Source organism: Pinus tabuliformis, chromosome 9, assembly GCF_031772625.1.
Source record: "Pinus tabuliformis cultivar Carrire ecotype Pingquan chromosome 9, CPIR1, whole genome shotgun sequence".
Taxonomy (NCBI): domain Eukaryota; kingdom Viridiplantae; phylum Streptophyta; class Pinopsida; order Pinales; family Pinaceae; genus Pinus; species Pinus tabuliformis.
Genome location: NC_142307.1, coordinates 841,775,667 through 841,796,637, shown reverse-complemented (window position 1 = coordinate 841,796,637; position 20,971 = coordinate 841,775,667). Strand labels below are relative to the sequence as shown.

Genomic DNA, 20,971 nt, shown 5'->3' with positions numbered 1-20,971 from the left:
TCTTGGGAGAGGACTTACTCTTCTTTGGGGTATGCTCATGGGTGATGGTCTTCTCATAGTTTTGGATGTTTCTTTCATGCCTTTGGATCATTCTCTTGACATGTGGATGCTTGCTATTTCATGTGTTTTCTTCTTGGAGCATCCTAGTACGATGGTGTTATTATGATGTTATGCCACTAGGAGGAGGGGGTGTTCTACATGGCCCCCATGTTTTGAATGTGTGATGGGGGGATACTTGATGATTGGATGGGGTTAGTAGTTTGTTGTCCGTTCTCTCATGATCTTGATGTGGTGGGGTTATGTATGTTGCCTTGGTGTGAACTTCCTAGGTGATCTAACGTTGAGATACAAGACATCATTGAGGGGGAATATGTTTGGTGATGGCTAGTACCCTTGTTGAAGTATTTTTTTCTTTCTAAATTTGAGTTAGATGGTTGGATGATTTATATGATATGTTACTCCATTGAAGGTGGTGCATCCTAGGTTTAGGCCTAGATGGAGTTTTTATTTTGTTGTTATCATGGTGGGATTTTGTGAGGGAGTACATTTTTTTATTTACATGGTACAACACTTTGATCGTGTGCACCCACTCATTGGCACAAATGTATATGGTGATTTAATCATCTAGTGACTCTTCAGAGATGGACTATGGTTATATTAGAGCATTAGCCTTTGCGTAGACGTTGAGGATGATCAATCATTCTAGTGGCTACATGCCACTATTGGTGTAGCATCCTATTTCATTTTTCATCATTTCACACATGGAGGGGCTTATATGGAGGAGGGTTAGGGTTCAAGATGTAGCATTTTGTTCTTTAGCATAGATTCAGAGGCATGCATGCCTTATGCTCCTATTTTGGGAAAGGATGGTGGTACACTTCTCTAGGGCACATTTTTCTTGTGCACATGGTTTTGGTAAATTAGGTGACGGTTTTGCAAAACCTTTGGTCTTTCACATTCTTTGGTGAGTTCTAATCAACTTGAAGTATTTTATTGGGGAGTTGATTTGGTCAAACTTAATATGGTTGAGGTGGTTGCAGATTGGAGAGAATTCATTGGGTTCTTATCTTGGCCACTTGCACAATTTTTGAGTTGTAACCACGTTGGAGCATATTTTATGATCATTTTGAAGGAGTTGACTTTGTTAAATTTAATGGGATGAGATGATTGCACATTGGAGGTAGTACTTTTTATTTTTTGTTAGTTTTGTAGCTTGGGAGGCACTTTTTCTACATGGGTTGTCCCTAGGATGTGGAAGTGACCCTTCATATTCCCTCCCTAGTCACTTAACCTTATTAAGTGAGATTATAAAGTTAGAAAGTGTACTTTTTCTATTTAATTACTAAAAGTGACTTTATAAAGTTTGAGTGGCTGAAGTGATTTTAGATAATGGCTTTTTCTAAAATTGACTTAAGTCATCTCAATGAGAGATTAAGTCACCACTGTTGATCTTGAGATGGCAAAATTCAATGGTTTTAGTAATTAACGAGTTTATAAAAAGAAAAAAAGGGAGAGAAAGAGGCACACTTTTCAAGAGAGAAAGGAAAAGAGGGTTCAAGCAAAAAAGAGCAGCAAGGAAGGGCACAAATTCCAAGGCAGTTATCAGCAAGAGAAGGGCACGTTTCTCAAGGCATTATAGCAGGGAAAGGTGACTCTCTTCTAGGAGATTTTCAGCCTTTAATGCAGGCTGTACAACAGTAAATCTGGGCATGAAATTTCAGCTGAATGGGCACAAATTTCAATGAGAAATACTGCTGCTTTGTGCAGCAAAAATTGGCACAAAAATTGAGACAGCAAGGGCGCTCTTTTATAGACTTTTCTGGTGCATTTACTGCATATCGTACAGTCCGACTCCATACAATAGAGGCACGAAATTTTAGACAGCGTGTGGCATGGTTTTCAGGTGAATATTGGGCACAATTTTTGAGACAAGTACAACTTGTTTTTGCTGGAAATTAATTGTTGTGAACTCAGAAATTTCTCTGTGAGCATTTAATTAAAAAATTTAGTCTTCTCTACTGATTTTCCCTTTGGGTTTTTTCTAAGGGCTTTGCCCAAAAAATCTGAAGTGTCAATTTTTGTGGGTTTTTACTGTTCTTTAGCTTTTAAATTTCAGAAGTCAAATTGCATGTGTTTGGGTTAAAATACATTATTGCTGAAGTTTTTATGGGAGCTAGAAATCTAAATGTTCACTAAGTGTTTGATGAAATTCCTACATGTGATAATCACATTGTAGCTCAAATTTCAACAAGGTATTAGAGCGAGGTTGCTGAAGTACAATGGATAGGTGTTGACACAGGTTTATTGCAGCCTTGCAGGGATTACAAAAGGATATTGTGAAGGAAAAAGTGAATGTTATTTAGTTGGGGAAGATGGCTTCTGGCATCAGATATGAGGACAAGTTGGAAAGGGTCTCTAACTAGTTGCAGTGGAAAGTGAGAATGATGTTGATTTGGGGTAGCATCGGATGTGCTCTAGCCACAAAATTTGGTGGAAAGGTTGGGGCACATGAGATTTCCAATATCCAGAAAGGGTTTGGGCAGATTCTAAACAGATCAGGAGATATTAAAATGATTAATATTTTTAATGAGGTTAAACTTAGGGAAAATAAAATATTAATGTGTATTAATATGAATCTGTGTTAGAGTGGTCCAAAAGACATGGATCAAGCCAGATTTAATCTTAGTCATTGATTAGGGACTCAATCTTGGCCGTTGATATGTCAATAAGAAAAGTATAAGAGGAGGTTTGAGGGTCACTTGGAGAATACACCAGAGTGATTAGTCATTCTATTATCTAGAGTGGGGTTTGCTAAGAGAGATAGAATCAGTGATTGGGAGAGCAGTTGAGGGTAATTGAGTACAAAGAAACAGAGAAGGCAGAGATTGTGTCGGGAGAGCAACGCAACAACCAAGGAGAGTGACGCAGAGCTAGCAAGGGCTCACGCAGGGCCACAGAGAGGCAACCAAGTGTTGCACAGAGCACCAAAGAGGCTAGCATGTCTAACGCAGAGGCCCAGGAAGGTGACACAAGTCCTCCTGGGGCTGACGCAGGCCAAGAAAGGCTGACACAGGGCCAGCGTGAGATAGAGAGGGGCTGACGCAGTCCAGATTGGGCAAACGCTGGGGTTGCAGAACAGTTTTGCGCTGAGGAGCTATCAGAAGGATTTTCTAGGGTTTTAGCCAGGAGATTTCTCTCAAACCGTGAGGTATAGTTGCGAGGGAAATTCTCTGTTGGGTAGGCCAGTGTCAGCACCCAGATTGTACTCTGATATTGCTTAATAAGAAAACCCTCAGATAGCTGCACTGGTTTTCCTGCATTGGGTTTTTCCGGGGACATTGGTCCAAAATAATGGTGTCATGTGGTGTGTTTTTTCTTGTTTCTTCTAATCGTTGATCTGTAATACGCTGAGCATGCAATGGTGTTTATTTTCAGTATTTATCTTGTAATTAACTTGTTAAAGAAAAATAACAAGTAGGGGAATAAATCAGAAAAAGTGCATGAAGGGTTTCTAAACTAAGTAAACTTAGAAACTTCAACATGGTATCAGAGCGTGATTGTAGATCACAAGAGGACTAAGAGACATCGGTTGAGCGAAGAAATAGCAGCAGAAAACAGCTGTCCCGAGGTGACAAAAGCTGTTTCTAGTAGCGCAGAAGCCAAGTGTGACGTAGAGCCAACCAGAGCCACACAGAAGATGCACAGAGCCTCAAAGAGGCCAGCGTTGCTGTCGCGGAGGGCCAGAGGGTTGACGCAGGGCATCCCAGGGCTGACGCAGCCTGTCTGGGTTGATGCAGAGCCAGCGTGAGGTAGAGAGGGGCTAACACAGTTCATAGAGAGGCAGTTGCTGGAGTCTAGAAGGTTGTGGGAATATTGCAGAGTGGAGCTAGTGAGGTGCTGTAGTCAGAACAGTACCTGACAGAGCAGGGCGAGTGGAGTTGTTATCGAGGGTTTCTAGCCGAGGAACCTAGATCAGCAGTGCAGTTGCACAAGATGATCAGAGTAGGGGGCATCTCGACAAGCGACAAAAGGATTTCCAGGAGGGAAATCAAGACTCAGAGGTAGTCCAGAAGAGAACTTCCAGATGAGAAGTAGAGACTCAGAGGAGTCGAACAGAGAACTTCTAGGAGGGAAGTAGAGGAGCGCCATGGCACTACATGGGGTAAGAGACCAGGATAGACTGGACGGAGCATCGAACTTCGCAATCTGGAAGGCCATAATCTTATTAGTGCTTGACAGGAATCGTGTCAAGAACTTCGCCTTGAAGGTTATAGCTATCCTAGTCGACCCCAATGATAACGACAAGTACGAAGAGGCGATGGTGAGGGCCAAGTGCATTATCCTTGACGGGGTCAAGGATCATGTGGTACCACATATAGCCGAGAAGGAAACGACAGTTGAGATGTGGGAGACTCTCAAGAACCTGTACCAGCATACTACTGTGCAAAGAAGAATGCTGCTCGAGAACCAGATGAGGTCTTATCAGATGAAGAAGGGTCAATCGATTGACACCTTCCTCGGAGGACTAAATGAGATCCGAGACCAGTTGATTGCTATAGGAGCAACATTGGATCAAGAACTTATGGCGAGGAAAACCCTGAATGCTGTCTCAGAAGATTGGGAAGTGTTTATCCAGAGTATCCTGGGCAGAGGGACTCTCCCACCTTAGGACGAGATGTGGGCAGCTCTTCGCCAGGAAGAGATCAGACGACAGTTGAAGACAGGTAGCAACAACAAAGGGATCAAGGTCAAGCAGGAGGAGGAGGATGTGGCCCTAGCATCTGAGGGAAAGCAGGAGAAGCGGAAGAAGAAAGATCTCTCCAAGATCAAGTGCTTCCATTGTGGGGAGCTGGGTCACTATGCGACCTAGTGTCCAAGGAAGAAGAGTAAGATAGAGTCTTTCGAGACTAAGGCAGTGCCAACACGACAGAGAAGGAAGTTTTGACAGATGATGATTGTGCCATGAGTGCACACACACCACTTGAGTGGAAGTGGGGAGACATCGAGCTGTAGTCAGGTGGACTACAGGCGATGAGGGGTAGGATCCTCGAGGTACCTAGCCTCTTGGATTAGACCTTGTTAGAGGAGCCCCGATGAGAAGTAGCAGGACTGACTGAGTGGGTGAGACGGATGCGGATGGAGCGGCAAAGAGAGCTACAAGGTAGGAGTCCCGAGACAGCATAGAGCTAGCAGGCTGCAACAGTGCGAGAGGCACAAGAGTGTTGCACCAGTGCAAGAAGGCATAGAGAGGTGTGCAACGATGCGAGATGCAGGGAGGTGTTGCAGCAGCGCAGAGGTCAGAGAGAGGGAGCACTTGTTAGTGACAGAGGGAGCTTGAGCGTCAGTGGGTGTTTCTAGCCCAACCGGGAGGTCAGTTGGGAGATCAGTTATTTACTTCTCAGTAACTGAGTTGTAGTGCAACAGTGGGCATCACGATGCAGCATGATGAGAGGAGGTGCAGTGCTGGGAGAAAGGACCAGCAACAACACGAATGCCGAGGGAGCTGTCGTACAGATGCAGCAGTGGCAATGGCAGAACCATGGGCAGCAGTACAGGAGGCAACAATGCAGAGGATGGTGGGTAGAAAGGCCTAGCATCAGCACAGGTATCGATGCCAGATGATTAGAGTAATACTCAGTGAGGGGTATTGCTAGAGCACAGTCCTCGCTAAGAGGGAGTGTTGATTTGGGGTAGCATCGAATGTGCTCTAGCCACGAAATTTGGTGGAGAGGTTGGGGCACATGACATCTCTAATACCTAGAAAGGGTTTGGGCAGATTCTAAACAGATCAGGAGATATTAAAATAATTAATATTTTTAATGGAGTCCCTAAGTCTAAACTTAGGGAAAATAAAATATTAATGTGTATTAATATGAATCTGTGTTAGAGTGGTCCAAAAGACATGGATCAAGCCAGATCTAATCTTACTCGTTGATTAGGGAATTAATCTCAGCCGTTGATATGTTAACAGGAAAAGTATAAGAGGAGGCTTGAGGTTCACTTGGAGAATACACCGGAGTGATCAGTCATTCTATTCTCTAGAGCGGGGTTTGCTAAGAGAGATAGAATCAATGATCAGGAGAGCAGCTGAGGGGCATTGAATACATAGAAACAGAGAAGGCAGAGATTGTGCCGAGAGAGCAGCGCAACAACTAAGGAGAGTGACGTAGAGCCAGCAAGGGCTCACGCAGAGGCAACCAAGTGCTGCACAGAGCACCAGAGAGGCCAACGTGTCTGACACAAAGGCCCAGGAAGGTGACGCAGGTCCTCCTGGGGCTGACACATGCCAAGAAAGGTTGACGCAGGGCCAACATGAGACAGAGAGGGGCTAATGCAGTCTAGATTGGGCAGACGCTGGGGTTGCAGCATAGTTTTGTGCTGAGGAGCTATTGGAAGGATTTTCTGGGGTTTCAGCCAGGAGATTTCTCTCAAACTGTGAGGTATAGTTGCTAAGGAAATTCTTTGTTGAGTAGGCCAATGTCGGCACCCAGATTGTACTATGATATTGCTTAATAAGAAAACCCTCAGATAGCTGCATCTTTTTTTCTGCATTGGGTTTTTCTAGGGACATTGGTCCAAAAATAATGGTGTCATGTGGCGTGTTTGTTCTTGTTTCTTTTAATTGCTGATTTGTAATATGTTGAGCATGCACTGGTGTTTATTTTCAGTATTTACCTTGTAAATAACTTGTTAAAGAAAAATAATAAGTAGGTAGGAATAAATCAAAAAAACTGCATGAAGGGTTTCTAAACTAAGTAAACTTAGCAACTTCAACAAATGACAATTGTTCTCAAGGAGAACAAGCTGTGGAACTTCGTTAGCATTGTTGTGCTTGTACCCACATCAGATCCTATTGCTCTAGATGTTCATGAGGTGAAGGAAGCAAGGGCACAAAGGATTATCTTGGATGGTGTGAGAGACCACCTCATTCCACATTTGGTTGAGAAACAAACAACCAAGGAAATGTGGGATGCACTTAAAAATTTGTATGAGGCAAAGAACGAGAATAGGAAAATGGCCCTTAAGGACAAGCTCCATAATACTAGGATGGTCAAAGGAGAGAGTGTGGCCTCCTATCTCACCAGAGTTGCTTAGGTGAAAGATGAGTTGGCAGTAGTTGGAGAGGTCATTTCAAACTCAGAGTTGGTGCATATAGCTTTGAAGGGCTTCACCAAGGAGTGGGATGTTTTTGTGAAGTGTGTGGTGGGTAGAGAGCATCTTCCAGATTGGAGCAGGTTGTGGGATGACTTTACTCAAGAAGAGATCCAAGAGTGTTCTATGAGTAGAGATCAAGTGAAGACAGATGGTGGTGATGAAGAGAATGTGGCCCTTGTAGCAAAGGGTAAAGGAAAAGGTAAAGGTAAGGGGAGTGGGGGATCCACTTCTGGAAAGGACATGAGCAAATTCAAGTGCTTTGCATGTCACAAGTTTGGTCACTATGCAGGCCAATGTCCAAACAAGAAGAAAGATAAGAAGGAGAATGAGGAACATGTAGTTGGTTCATTTGAAGTTATTGAGTTTGCAAAGAGGTTCGAGAAGGAGTTTTCCTTGGTATCTTATCTTTCAAGGAGTAGTGTTGCCGAGTGTGAGAACAATGGAGTTTAGTTTGTGGACAGTGGGGCATTGCGCCACATGACAAGGACTAGATCTATGTTCTTGAGTATGACACGTATTGACTCAAACATACGTGTTGACAATGGGGTGCACACCATGTTGATTTTTGGATGCGCTCTAGCCTCGAAATTTTGCAGAGAGGCTAAGACACATGCATTCTCCAATACCCAAAAATCATTTGATAAAATTCCACCCAGAGATGGTTTAATTAAAATAATTAATCATATTTAATGTATTCCTAAGTCTAAACTTAGGAAATGTGATTAATTAAAGGGTATTAATTAAGTCTGGTGTGAATCTTCTAGAAGAAGACGATGATCAACTCCCAATTAATCTCAGCCTTTGATTATGTTTTAATCTTGGCCGTTGGTTCTCCAACGAGAGATTATAAGAAGGAGCTTGATGGGCACTTGGAGAACACACTGGACACACCGAGATAGTGAGATCTAGAGATCGAATTTCTCAAGAGTAGCAGCGTTGAGTTACCGGAGAGAGATTGAGTGATATTCTTGCAGTGAGGGGCGGGGATAGTAGACCAGAGGAGCATTTTCCTATTATGGAGAGTGCAAGGCAGAGAAGGCAACGAGAGTTTCAGAGAGGCAGTGCAGTGCCACGCAGAGGCATCGCAAAGCTTTAGGGGGAGTCCGCATTTTTGCTGGGAGCAATCAAGATCTAGAGCCAGAAGCTGGGGTGTGAGATTGGAGGGCCAGAGGGTCGAAGTTACAGTCAGTAGAATATTAGAGGAGGAGGTGATGCAGTTCCTAGAGGTTGTGACACAAATCTTCGTAGGCTGATGCAAAGACTTCGTAGGCTGATGCAAAGACTTCGTAGAGGCAACATGGGGCTAGCGATCTAGAGATTGGATTAGATTCAGATTGCTAGAGACAATGTGAGATTTTTCTCACTACCTCTTTGCCAGTTTATTCTCTGTATCAGATTGCGAGTTTGGGCATCTAATGATTTGTACTCAGATTACTAAAAATAGTAATAAAACCCCCAGCTGCTGCATCGGTTTTTCCAAGTTGGGTTTTTTCTGGGGACATTGGTCCAAAAACAACGATGTAATTGTGTGTGTTTATTTATCTCCTGTGTAGTATTTTGTTTTCGCAATATTTTATGTTGTGAAGGCTGTAGTAGATTTTATTTCGATGTTTATTGTGTAACACTGTAAATAACTTGATTCAAAAATTAACAAGTAGGAGAAATTTAATCAATTGTTGCAGTAGGAATTCAGGTCACCAAATTTTCACACACCACACATGTTGTGAGGGGGATTGGATATGTGATATTCCAGTTGGAGTTAGGAGGATACCAGGAGGGTGACCCTGTGCTTTGGGTACTAGAGATGCAAGCAAATCTCCTCTTTGTGGTAGCTCTGGAGGATGACAGATATGCTATTTTATTTTCTAATGGATAGGTGGTGATTTATCTAATGGGAGAGTGTGGATGTAGCACAAGTTTTTGGCATCTGTGTTGGGTGCAAGCTGACAGGTCATCTTGTGGATGGTGAGGCCGGATGCATCTCATGTTCAATGGTAGTGTCAGAGGTCACTGGAGGAGAGGATTCTTCTAGCTCGGTCAAGAGACCGTCATGGTTTGAGATGGTATAAGAGGATGCTTGGGGTGGGAGACAAGTGTCTCCTATGAGCATGGGTTATTGGCACATGTCTTCAGTTCATGGACAAGTAGTAGGATAGGTTGTTGAGTAAGAGGAAGCTGCTACAGTAAATAGTGTGATGCACTTGGAGTCAGATCCAGGTGGTAGAGGTGCCAAAAGTACATCACTCGCTAAGAGGGAATGCTAGTTTTGTAGTTCGGGAGGTGCTTCCACATGGGTTGTGCCTAGCATGTGGAAGTGGCCCTTCATATTGCCTCCCTAGTCACTTAACCTTATAAAGTGAGTTTGTAAAGTTTGAAAGTGTACTTTTTCTATTTAATTACTAAAAGCGACTTTATAAAGTTTGAGTGGCTTAGCCGCTTAAGTGATTTTAGAAAGTGAATTTTTCTAAAAGTGACTTAAGTCATCTCAATCAGAGATTAAGTCACTAGTGTTGATCTTGAGATGGCAAGATCTAATGGTTTTACTAATGAGTTTCTAAAAGGAGAAAAGGAGATGAAGAGACAAACTTTTCAAGAGAGAAAGAGAGGAAAAGAGGGCCAAATTCCACAGCAGCTAGCAGCAAGAGAAGAGCATGTTTCTCAAGGCAGCTTACAACTGGGAAAGGGCACAATTTTCTAGGATATTTTTCAGCCATTAATGCAGGCTGTACAACACTAAATCTGGGCACAAAATTTTAGCTGAGAGGGCACGAATTTCAAGGAGAAATACTGTTGTTTTGTACAAGAAAAATTGGGACAAAAATCGAGACAACAAGGTGCTGTTTTCTAGATTGTTTTCTGGTGCATTTAGTGTAGTCTGTAGTATGTATGACCATACAGTTTGTACAATAGAGGCATGGAATTCTAGACAGCCTGGCACAGTTTTCGAGAGAATCTTGGGCACAATTTTTGAGATAAGTACAGCTGGTTTTTGCTGGAAATTAATTGTTGTAAACTCAGAAGTTTCTCTGTGAGCGTTTAATTAAAAAAATTCCTCCTCTACAGGTTTTACCTTCAGGGTTTTTCCAAGGGTGTTGCCCAAAAAAATCTTAGCAGACATTTTTGTGGGTTTTTACTGTTATCTTCAGCATTTAAAGTTTGGATTTAGTCTTCAGTGTTTTTTCTCATACAAATCAGATTGCATGTGTTTGGGTTAAAATACATTATTGCTGAAGTTTTTATTGGAGTTGGAAATTTGAGTGTTGACTAAGTTTTTGATGAAATTCCTACATGAGATAATCCAATGTTACCAGACTCGGAATCGAAAATAAATCGGCGAGGCAAAAGAACGAAGAGTTTTAATTGGATCGGGGAAAAATAAAAAACAGTGAATTCAATAAATCAAGATATACACATATATTGAATTAAGAAAAAACATTTTTCATTGATATTAAATAAATCCATTTCCAAACAATGCATAATAACAATAAATGTCCAAAATATCATGAATGAATAAGTATCTCATATATGTTATCAGTCCAAACATGATCCAAAGTACTGGGTCCTCACTCCTAACCTGTGACTACATAGAACCATAAGCATCTACTTCTAAAAGTTTATAAAATACTGCGTACCAATCAGTAAAAAAGCAGTGACTGAAATCTCTTGATTGCTGCTAAAATGATTTGATAATGGTTTGCTACTGAAATCTTTGACAGAGCACACGCTGAAGCTACACTGGAGCACACTGCACACTACGCCTCTATTACACTACGACTCTATTACGTTGAGTAAATTGAAACTGAAACCATGACTCTATTACCTTCTCGACTTATGAGTTGTAGCCCTGAACAGTGACAAGTCAATTATGGACCAACTTTTAATTTTTAACCTAACTAAACTATGAAGCGAAAAATGCGGGAACCCTAAAAGTTAAACCCTGTGCTCGCCGAGTTGAGGGTTGAAATAGCCGTAGTCCCCTAAATCGCAATTAATCAGTGAGTCACTAGTCAAACTCGCGTTGACCATGAGTCAAACTCAGTCAGCAAGAGTTTGACTCGCCCAGAGTTGAATCAGATCATTTGAGGGAAGAGCAGAGTTTGACTCATGATTAATCATGAATGATCGAAGATTCATGTTTTACTGAGATAATCACATTGTAGGTAAAATTTAAACATTTTTGCAAAGTTTTTGAAGGCCCCAACACCTTTGACCTATCATGCATGTGAAGTGCTCCACCTATTCAGAGCTTTGCACACTTTTCTTACTGAGCTAGTTAGAATATTCTACTTTTGGACCAGACTCCACATGTGGGAAGGAGTTCCTTGTTGACTTGGTTCTTGCACACCTTCCCACACCTTGTTCACTTGTGATGATGGGCTGTGCTACTCATGAGACTCACATGTGCTTCATGAGAGGATATTCATTGCACACATGTTCATTCACCTCGTGATCACAATAGTATTTTTGGAGGATGCTATGGCGCATTCTCTTAGGGAGGTTGCTTTATGACTCATTCATCCTTCTTGGAGGGTGCACATACGAAGGAGGATCTATTTTTATTTAATGGAGCTTTGCATATTGGAGGTTGTAACCACTTCAAAATTTTATCATTTGTTCATGAAGTGGTTACATGAAGAATATTATTTGCATGCATGCATCTTGTGCACTGCTTGCTACTATTTTATTGTTTTCTCACTCTTGCATCTTGGATGGCACACTTATTAAGATCTTCTAGGTGGACTTGGGAGCACATCTTCCCTTGTTAAGGATTATTTTTGTGGGTATTGTTGAGCTAGCACCTTGGAGAGCACATTGCATGAGGGAAGTTTTAGCATTTTCACATGGTAAAACCTATTTTAGTAGTGCACCCTCTCTTCTTTTGAGGAAAAAATGCATACTACTTGCTATTTTTGGATGGAGCAAACTCTCTTAGAGAGGCTAGTGTCCACACACCATTTTGATTTGGTCAACCATTGATTGATCATGGATCAAACTATTCCATTATTATATTATTTTTTGGCTTGTTATGGAATTAGTTGGATAATAATAATATTTTATTTTAAGAGAGAGAAACTAAGCCTATAAAGAGAAGCTCTCTCCATTTGTAAGGGTTGAGAATTTGGGGATTGAGGGTCTCTCCCCTTGGGTTACATTGTACATCATTTTCTCAAACTTAATGGAAGATTGGATGCATTTGAACTATGTTATGTGAGGTTTTATGTTCACAATTTGTTCACATGTTGTCTATTGTTGTAAGAAACCTTTGTAAGTAGTCATGAAGGCCTTGTAATGGAGTATGTACCATTTGGATAATGTGATGGTGAAGATTTCAACTCTTTGATGTTCATTGTTGTTATATTAAGATTGCATCTTACAAACTAGCTTGTTGCTTGAATTACCATAACGCCTCCTACAGGACTTGATTAGAGTATCACCCATAGCTCTCCAAGGTTATTTTTTTGCGTTCAATTTCAGCAAGTTAAGACTGATTTGTGACATGCATGGAAACTGATGTTTGCCTTACATATTCATGCATTTGCACTTTTAGATCCATGCCTCTTTAACTTCATTTTGCCCAAGATTTGATAGTCAGTAGTCTTGGGGTCTTCCATCACCTTTTTGTTCTCACACCTTTCATTTTTCCATCTATACTACGACCTTTGTTTTGTTACAGGTTAGTCTTCAAACATCATGTAAAGTCTCCACTCCATAGCCTTTGCAATCATAATTAGGGATATATGCCTTATGTTGGAGAAGAGCCAATGTAAAGAGAGAGGAAGAACTATTGAGGTGATAGTGGGTAACCTTCCTCAGTTAGACAAAACTAACACCTTGTTCTTAGGACTCTACACTTTGGGGGTGCTCAATTTTGTTGTAATAAACAATGTCTGAAAAGCTTTGCTTGGAAACCCTCATTTATTTCTTTGTTGATATTAATTAATCTACCTATCTCTTGGATATCCTTATAAAGAAATAAGTAGGAAGAGGTTGGTGGAGAGGTAACCTAAATCAGGGGTTTCCTAGGGCCATCATAGAGAGAAGAAGTATGAGAAAGCATATGTTGATGAGGTCAAGGTTAGGAGAGAGAGGGGATTGATGGGGACTAGTGCACACCAGTGTTTTAAAAAACGATCGAACCGATTCAGAATCAGGCGAGTCAATTGAATTGAACCCTTGCTCGTGTCGACTCGGTACAAAAACCGGGCCAAAGGCTGCTCTGTTACAAAACCAACCAAGCCGATCACCGTCTCGGCCGGTTCGGTAATAGACTGGCCGGCTCGGCCAAGTCCAACATAAACCTGGCAAGCTAGTCAAACCCCATCCGCAGCAGAAAAGGGAGGGAAAGGAGACTCCAAATTAGGTTTGTTTTTGGTTTTAGGTTTTTTGCATGTCCATCTAACCTCTCCCAAGCCTATAAAAGTTACCCAACCCCCTCACATTTCCTCACAGCGATCTCATTGCATTTGTGTGAGCATTTGTGAGGAGTTTGTGAAGAGTTGGTTTTTTCGGAGTCGCGTGAGCAATCATTGGAGCAACATTGAGGAGCTTCTTGAGTAGTCATTGGATCAGCATTGAGGAGTTGGTTTGTTGGAGCAACATTGAGGAGGCTAAAGCCTAGAGGTATTTTTTTTCACTTCTCAAATCTTCCTTTGCTGGTGTTTTATTTTTGCAAATTTGGAAATTGAAAAGAGTAACTTTTGTAAAAGAAATGACCATTGAAGAGTTGTTTTTTTTCTCTTTTCATTTTCAGATTTGTTTCCTTTCGTTTCCAAGTCCAAATATCAGAAAATGGCTCCTAGAGCGAAAGATGCTGCTTGGGCATATGCTGAGATGATTGATAATCAAATGCATTTCAAATTTTGTCATATAAAAGTTAAGGGAGGTGGAGGGGGCATTCATAGGCTGAAACAACACTTGGTATTAGAGGCCAATTTACTCCATGTGCAACACCAACAGAATAAATTGGGGATATTAGGAAAGAGTTGCTAGAAAAATTTGAGAAGTTTGAGGAAGAAAAAGCTAGGCAAAAAGAAATAGACGCTGAAATTGGGAGGAAGAGGAGTATAAAACACATGATGGCTGCCAACCCCTATTTTGATTATGAGGGCTCTTCATCTATCCCTTGCACTAATGTATGTAACCCCTTTTGCTATGTTCCTCCCTCTTTGGAGTCTGTCTATTCAAGAAAAGGGTAAGGGTAAAATAAAAAAGAAGGGTGCCCAAGGGTTAACAATTCCATAAGAGGGAATTGGAGGCCTTGATGAAGATGATCCCAACCTTGTGGATTGTTTGAATTGAGAGACGAGATTTTCCTCATTTGCTTTAGCATCTGCCTCATCTTGTTCCTTCCGATATTTTACAAGTTTTTCCTTGCTTAAACCTTTTCCCTCTGTCCCATTCTCTTTAGGTGGGTCAGTGCATATTCAAATCCCGTTGCCTCTTCACTCAAGTAAATGTGCTTTAACCCGGGTGGATGATCCCTTAAACTCCTTTTGACACTCATTGCAAACCCATGACAATAATCCCCCTCTTGGGATCTTCACTACAACAGTTACATATTTCCAAAGTGGTGACTTTGGATCAACTTTAGAGACAAATTCAGTGTCATGTTCCTCTGCCTCATGAATGGCTGAACTTGAATTTGCCGTGATGATGATGTAAATGAAACTGCAAAATAAAATTGACAATTACAAATTCAAACTCAAATAATTTTAACAAAGATTTGGTGATATTCTAGTGAAATAATAAATATTTGTTTATACATTCTGGCATCTTAGAGAATTAGAGAAGTACAGTTTCTCCTCTATCACATGGCACAAACAAGTTCGCTTGATCAAGTACTACCTATAAGGCTATATGCATTTAAGAAAACAAAACCGTGGAATACTGGAAGCTCTCTTTTCTCTGCATTGGGATTTTAATGGTCCTCTAGTGGCTGGTGCATTGTATACAAAACACAGATATTCTGATTGACATATTTAAATTTTAAATGGACAACTAGTGATCACTGATAATGTGTAACCACATTCCACAATTAAAACATCATATAATTGTTGAATCTTCCTTTGTTATTAGTTTTGATTTTGGTTCAAAACTTAATTCTATGGTTGTGCTTGCATTGTATGTAAGTTGCCCCATTTTGGAGGTGCAACATTATAGTATCCAAGTCAAGGGTGCAGTCTTGGTGGTTGAGGCTATGCCACTATGGTAGCATGGTGAATTGAGGGATGTGATGCATGGATGACATGATATTGATAGTTGGGGGCAGTGTTTTGTGTAAGAACACATTTACTAGGGCTAGGTGGGGTGAGTGGTCAACGAGAAGCCATTTTGAGTGACTTGTTCCATCTCCATTTTAGCTTGGATGTGGTCCTTTTTTCCTTTTATGTCTATAATGTTCCTTGAGAGCTAGTTTAGTTGCTTTAAGATTTTGCTCCCAAATGTGGACAAGGGAGTCCTCCACCCAGAAGCTCCAAGTTTTTGAAATGAGATCATAAATTGTGTTGTCCCACATCCATAAAGGGTTAAAATTTTAGCTTTGAAAGGGGCTGGGCTGAAAATTGGTCATTAGAGGGATGAAAAGATTACTGTGGAGTTTCATTTAGTGATGAGTTTTTATGTATCGTGGCTACTGCATAAATAGCTATGTGGATTATGCCTGCAAGTGTTGTGAATAAAATTGAGATTCTTAGGATCAGAACCTTGGTTATCAGAGCACGAAGATTCAAATTTTGTTGCTGACCTTATTTAGGCAAGTGTTTTGGCATGCAAGATGTATAAATTTTAAAATGGCATCTGTGGCTTTTGGATGGTGCATCAGCTAACTTCTTGTTGTTAACTTGAAGTTGTTGCTCAATGTTGGAGGATGGTTTAGGGCTTTAGGTGTGGGCATAATCATTTCCAATGTGGCATCACATTAAGCAATCAATTGCAAAGTATTTCCCCATTTCTAACTATTCACTTTGGAGTCTGAGATGTAATAGCATCAGACAACGAAAACCTTGTGGCTCTTGCCTCGTCTGCTTGCCTGGAAGTTGGAATGGTGGACACTGGAACCGCTTGCAGTTGCGGCATAATTGCAGCTTTGGAAGCTTGGCTCCAACTCAAGGTTTTGAAGTTGACCATGGCGGCTCCAACATAGGCAAAGATGATTGTTGCGGCTCCAATAGGTGGTTGTCACGGCTCCAACAGACGGCTCTTACCGTGTCACGATTCCAACAGGCACGCGACGACTCTTTCACTGTCACAATGGCTTGAGAGTTGAATGAGTCAACCAATGAATGAGGCAGCCTGACGGGTTAGGTTTAGAGTGTTCATCGTTTCCCGACAATTGCTGATTTGATCCATTCTCAGTTTGATGTGTTTTCGTTATCAGATCTGTTTGCGAAAATCCATGATCTATATCACAATTTCTAGATCTGTATCATGATTTTAGTGATATGGATCCAGAATTTCGGAAACGGATCGAAAAAGCCTTAAAACGTGGCGGATTCGTTTCTGCTCAGCAATTGTGCATTTCCAAAAAATTGAAATGGGAGTGATACGTATCTAGGACATTTCCAAGTCGGATTGTACACGTTTCTGTACCCGAAATGGCGATTGGTGTTTCAGAGGGTTAGGGACGTGTTTCTGGCAACCTAGGTTTTAACTTTTAATGGTCTACTTTGTATTATATGGTGTATGCTTAAAAATTTGATACTTTCTACCTTGTACTGTTTGTTGGTAATTGCTAGAATCTAGATTGATGCTGCTTGAATAATTAATCATAATGTGCTATGGATGCTATTTCTATCTTGATTTATGTACAAATATGCTTGTTTTCATATCCTCTGCAATTATTTTGGCATTATGAATGTTCCTTTTTGTAATATAAATGCAATATATATATATATATATATATATATATATATATATATATATATATATATAATCCTCACTGCCGAAGATTTTTGGAAAATGGCACTTCTGACACTTCACTTCAAAAAACACACTGGCTTCATCCCTGCTTTGTGCGACACTGGTTTTAATTGAAGTGTTGTAGGAGATTGACCAAAGGTGATGCTTATACATGCCTGTGTGATAATCCCATATATTATATCCTTTTTAAGGTAATGTAAGAGAATTCTTATCAGCTGCAGGAAAAATTTTAGAGACACATTTTGTATAAGTTTATCATAGTTAGGTTGTATTTTTTTTGAAAGCAATTCCTTTAAACTTAAGGAGAAGCATTAAAACTGGTCTGAAGAGGTTGGCCATGATAAGCAGGTTACTTGCATGGCAAAATGCTTCTTGGGATCTGAAGCACTGGATATAAGCAGTTATGTTCAGTTGTACTCATTGTCAGAATTACCCAGCACTTGCACTTGGGCCCAACAACTTAATCTTGCCTTTTGGGAATCGTACTTGGTAGGTGGTGTGAAATGCCTCCATTTTCCTACTGGACCATGACCCAATTTCCAGTTGGACAGTCCTTTGAGTGCATATGAAAGTGTAATATCATACTTAAATATTCTGGGAAAAGACATAATTCACTTCTAATCATTACAATTTTTGGCGAATATAGTCAATTTAGGAATATTTTATTTACAAAATTGGTTAATCTTTTAGAGAACTTTTGCCAATTGGGGAAATTTACTGTCAGATAATAAAAAAGTCACTTGGACAAAAGTAGCTAATAAAGTTTTCCCTTTTCCATTGCCAAATATTTTTGGTACTTGTCAGTTTAATTTACGGTGATTGAGCATCCAATATGACAGTTTAATTTACAAACAGAAAAATGTGTTTTAGATGTATATGACATCTTTCTATTTGTTGGTATTTGTATATAGCATATCTATTTGGCGTTGATTATTTGCTACTAGTTTTGTTAGTAAATGCAGGGGTCAAACTTGAGAGATCTCAACATGGTGTGCTGAGCAGTTGTGTTAAGTTCTTCTGGTTATATATGTTTATTTAGTGTTACTATGGTTTCTTGTTTTATTTATAATTCAGCCATTTTTGTATAACTTGGTTTGCTTTTTGTTGTTCCTGCAGCACGCTGGCCAAATTTTCTGTGTGTTTGTACGGTTTTTTCTTCGGGTTCAGTTCAGCTTCGTTGGTCTCAGTGGCCTGCAAGCCAATCCAACACAGCTCCAAAATGGTTTGCAACAAACAAAGGATTGCTGGGAGCTGGGCCAAGTGGCATTATGACTGCTGATGCTATTATAACGGATACAGGGACAATGCTTGTAGCTGGTGTTCCAATTGTGAATCCATCGACAGTTGTAGTTTGGGAGGTTACTCCTGGCCTTGGAAGCAACCCTCAGGCAACAGTTAAGATGAGCACAGGAATTGGTGTTCCGCCCTCTTTGAACCCTCCATCATGGGCAGGCTTTGCACCCTTGGCTGCATATTTGTTTAGTTGGCAAGAATATCTTTGTACAGAAGGGAAAAATATACAATCACAGCTTGATAAAGAGACAATAGAAGCTATTTTGCTTCAATGTTCTCCAGTGTCCAATTTTTCTGCATATGTGAGTCCAGAGGCAGCAGCTCAATCAGCTGCGACTACTACATGGGCCTCAGGAGTTTCTGCAGTTGCATTTGATCCATCTCGTGGAGGATCAGTACTAGCTGTTGCAATAGTTGAAGGTGAAAGATACTGTTGCTTCTATCTTATTGAGGCCATGACACTTGATAGCTAGACAATTTGGCACATAGAATCTTGATTTTTAGATATCTTAATTTCTTTTTAGTTTGATATCTTAAATTGAATAGTTGAAGGTGAAATTGATTCTAAGAGTAACTATGAAGGATGAAAAAAGATAATCAAGGGTGAGAAGCAGCAACAGTAGGAGATCTGAAATGGAAGAAAATTGTTCGTATGGAATAAAAGGCTTCTACTTTTAGTGATTATCATCTCTATGCCTGACAATTGATTTCTGATTTACGAAATATTAAATCATTTATTTTTTCCTTCTTTTCAAGGTCTCTGAAAAGAGTTTGTTTTATTTGTTGTGCCCTTTAAGTGCTGAATCGGGTCCTAAATCTAAGGATCATAGAGGAACTGGCAAAACTGGAACTTTGAACCGGGTTATTTTGCCTCTTGTTTTCTGAGAGAAAGGAATAGATGTTTGTTGGAATGCTAGGCAGCTGTTTAGCTGCATTGTCACTAGTAATATCCTGTCTGCAATAGAATTTGACATTGCTGCTTTTATTTAGTCTATTTTTATTTCAATCCACTAGACTTGGATTTGTAGGCAAACAGACTGATCAAAAACATGGCTGAATTAACAGTTATTTTTACTATACTAATGGCATCCAAATTACATTCCATCAGGCCAATATATGTCTCCACACAATCCTGATGAGGGGCCATCTCTAACTGGTTGGAGGGTGCAGCGGTGGGAAAGTTCACGTCAGCAGGTTGCACTGCATCCCCTTTTTGAAAATTCTAATACAAATTTTGGTGGACAAGCACCAATGACGACAATCTGGACCACCAAGGTAAATAAGAGCATATCTCCAATAAAAGACTTCAAAGGTTCTCGATCCCTTGCTACACCTGGAAATTTGTTAGCATCCCAGGCATCAGTGGATTCAAATGGTGACAAATTCAACTCTGACCTAGCTAATCAGCACAGTGACGTAAGGATGCTAGCAAAAATTGTCTTTTCGAGTCATGGAGGGGAGGTTGCTTTTGCTTTTCGGTATGGCGATGTTCATCTATTCTCTGGCAGTAGCTTTAATCTCATAGATTACTACTGTGCCACGGTTGGGGTTTCTGTTGCCCTACCAGCTTTCTCTTCTACTAGCTGTTGCCTGGCCTCTGTTTGGCATGATAACAGCAAGGATTGCACTGTACTGAAGATTCTGCGTATTCTACCTCCTGCTAGTCAAAGTAGTCAAGGGAAAGGTAATGCAGCTGCCTGGGAACGAGCTATAGCAGACAGGTATGAAGTTGATTTTGTTTGTCATCTTGTTGCATCTCTGTATTTATATTGTGGTTTATTTCACTAGCCTACAGTTTGATTATTCTAATCCATTACCAGATTTTGGTGGAGCCTCTCAGTTGGAGTTGATTGGTGGGATGCTGTTGGTTGTGCACAAAGCGCAGCGGAAGATGACATAGGTAAAAATAATGTACATTATCAAAAGGAAATCAGTTATGTGTTGGCTAAAGATAATTTATAGTTTTGTAAATAGAACTTTGAAATGGTTTCTAAGTGTTAAAAATCTTGTATCTAGTCAACTGTTAGAAAGTTTAATCTATACCTTGTAGTTGGTATTTTCCAAATCCGGATGCAAAAAATTTTGGAAAGTAGTGAGTTGGTTGGTATGTATTGAGTCTGCTGTCATGTAGGTTCTGGTGTCTACTAACTTCATCTTGTTTCACTAGATTATGTATCAAGTAACCAAACATTACAATAGGCATCTACATGTTGAATCCATCTGATCATCTGAAACCATATAGTGTTTGGTAGACACATGATAAAGACTCAAAAACAGATAATCGATACCAAACAAACTGATTAATAGTTTTCTCTCTTATCTCTAAAATCCTAAAATGCTTTTTATTGATCACATTAGCAGGTGAAAGTCATAAATAGCTGTTGATTTGTAGATAGCAATTGTTTTTTACAATAAAATAGGCGGAGAAATATGGCATGGTAGAGGCCAGCTAGCCCTGAACATCTTCATTATCGAACTGGGCTGGATATGCACATTTTAAGGCATTACAATCATCATGATAATCAAAACCCAGGTGATCAAAATAACTGATTACAGATGTAATATCCATCAAGGCCTGCCAAAGTACAAAACTTTAATGCCATAA

General features: G+C 40.3%; 1 protein-coding gene across 1 annotated transcript in view; it reads left to right on the top strand.

Annotated features, from left to right (window-relative positions):
* Window positions 1-20,971, top strand: part of SFR6 (sensitive to freezing 6) — a 325,720-nt gene that overhangs the window by 159,910 nt on the left and 144,839 nt on the right. Inside the window, 3 exon segments of the mRNA XM_089445794.1 lie at window positions 18,190-18,786; window positions 19,475-20,087; window positions 20,187-20,266. Coding sequence (XP_089301920.1) covers window positions 18,190-18,786; window positions 19,475-20,087; window positions 20,187-20,266 — 1,290 coding nt within the window.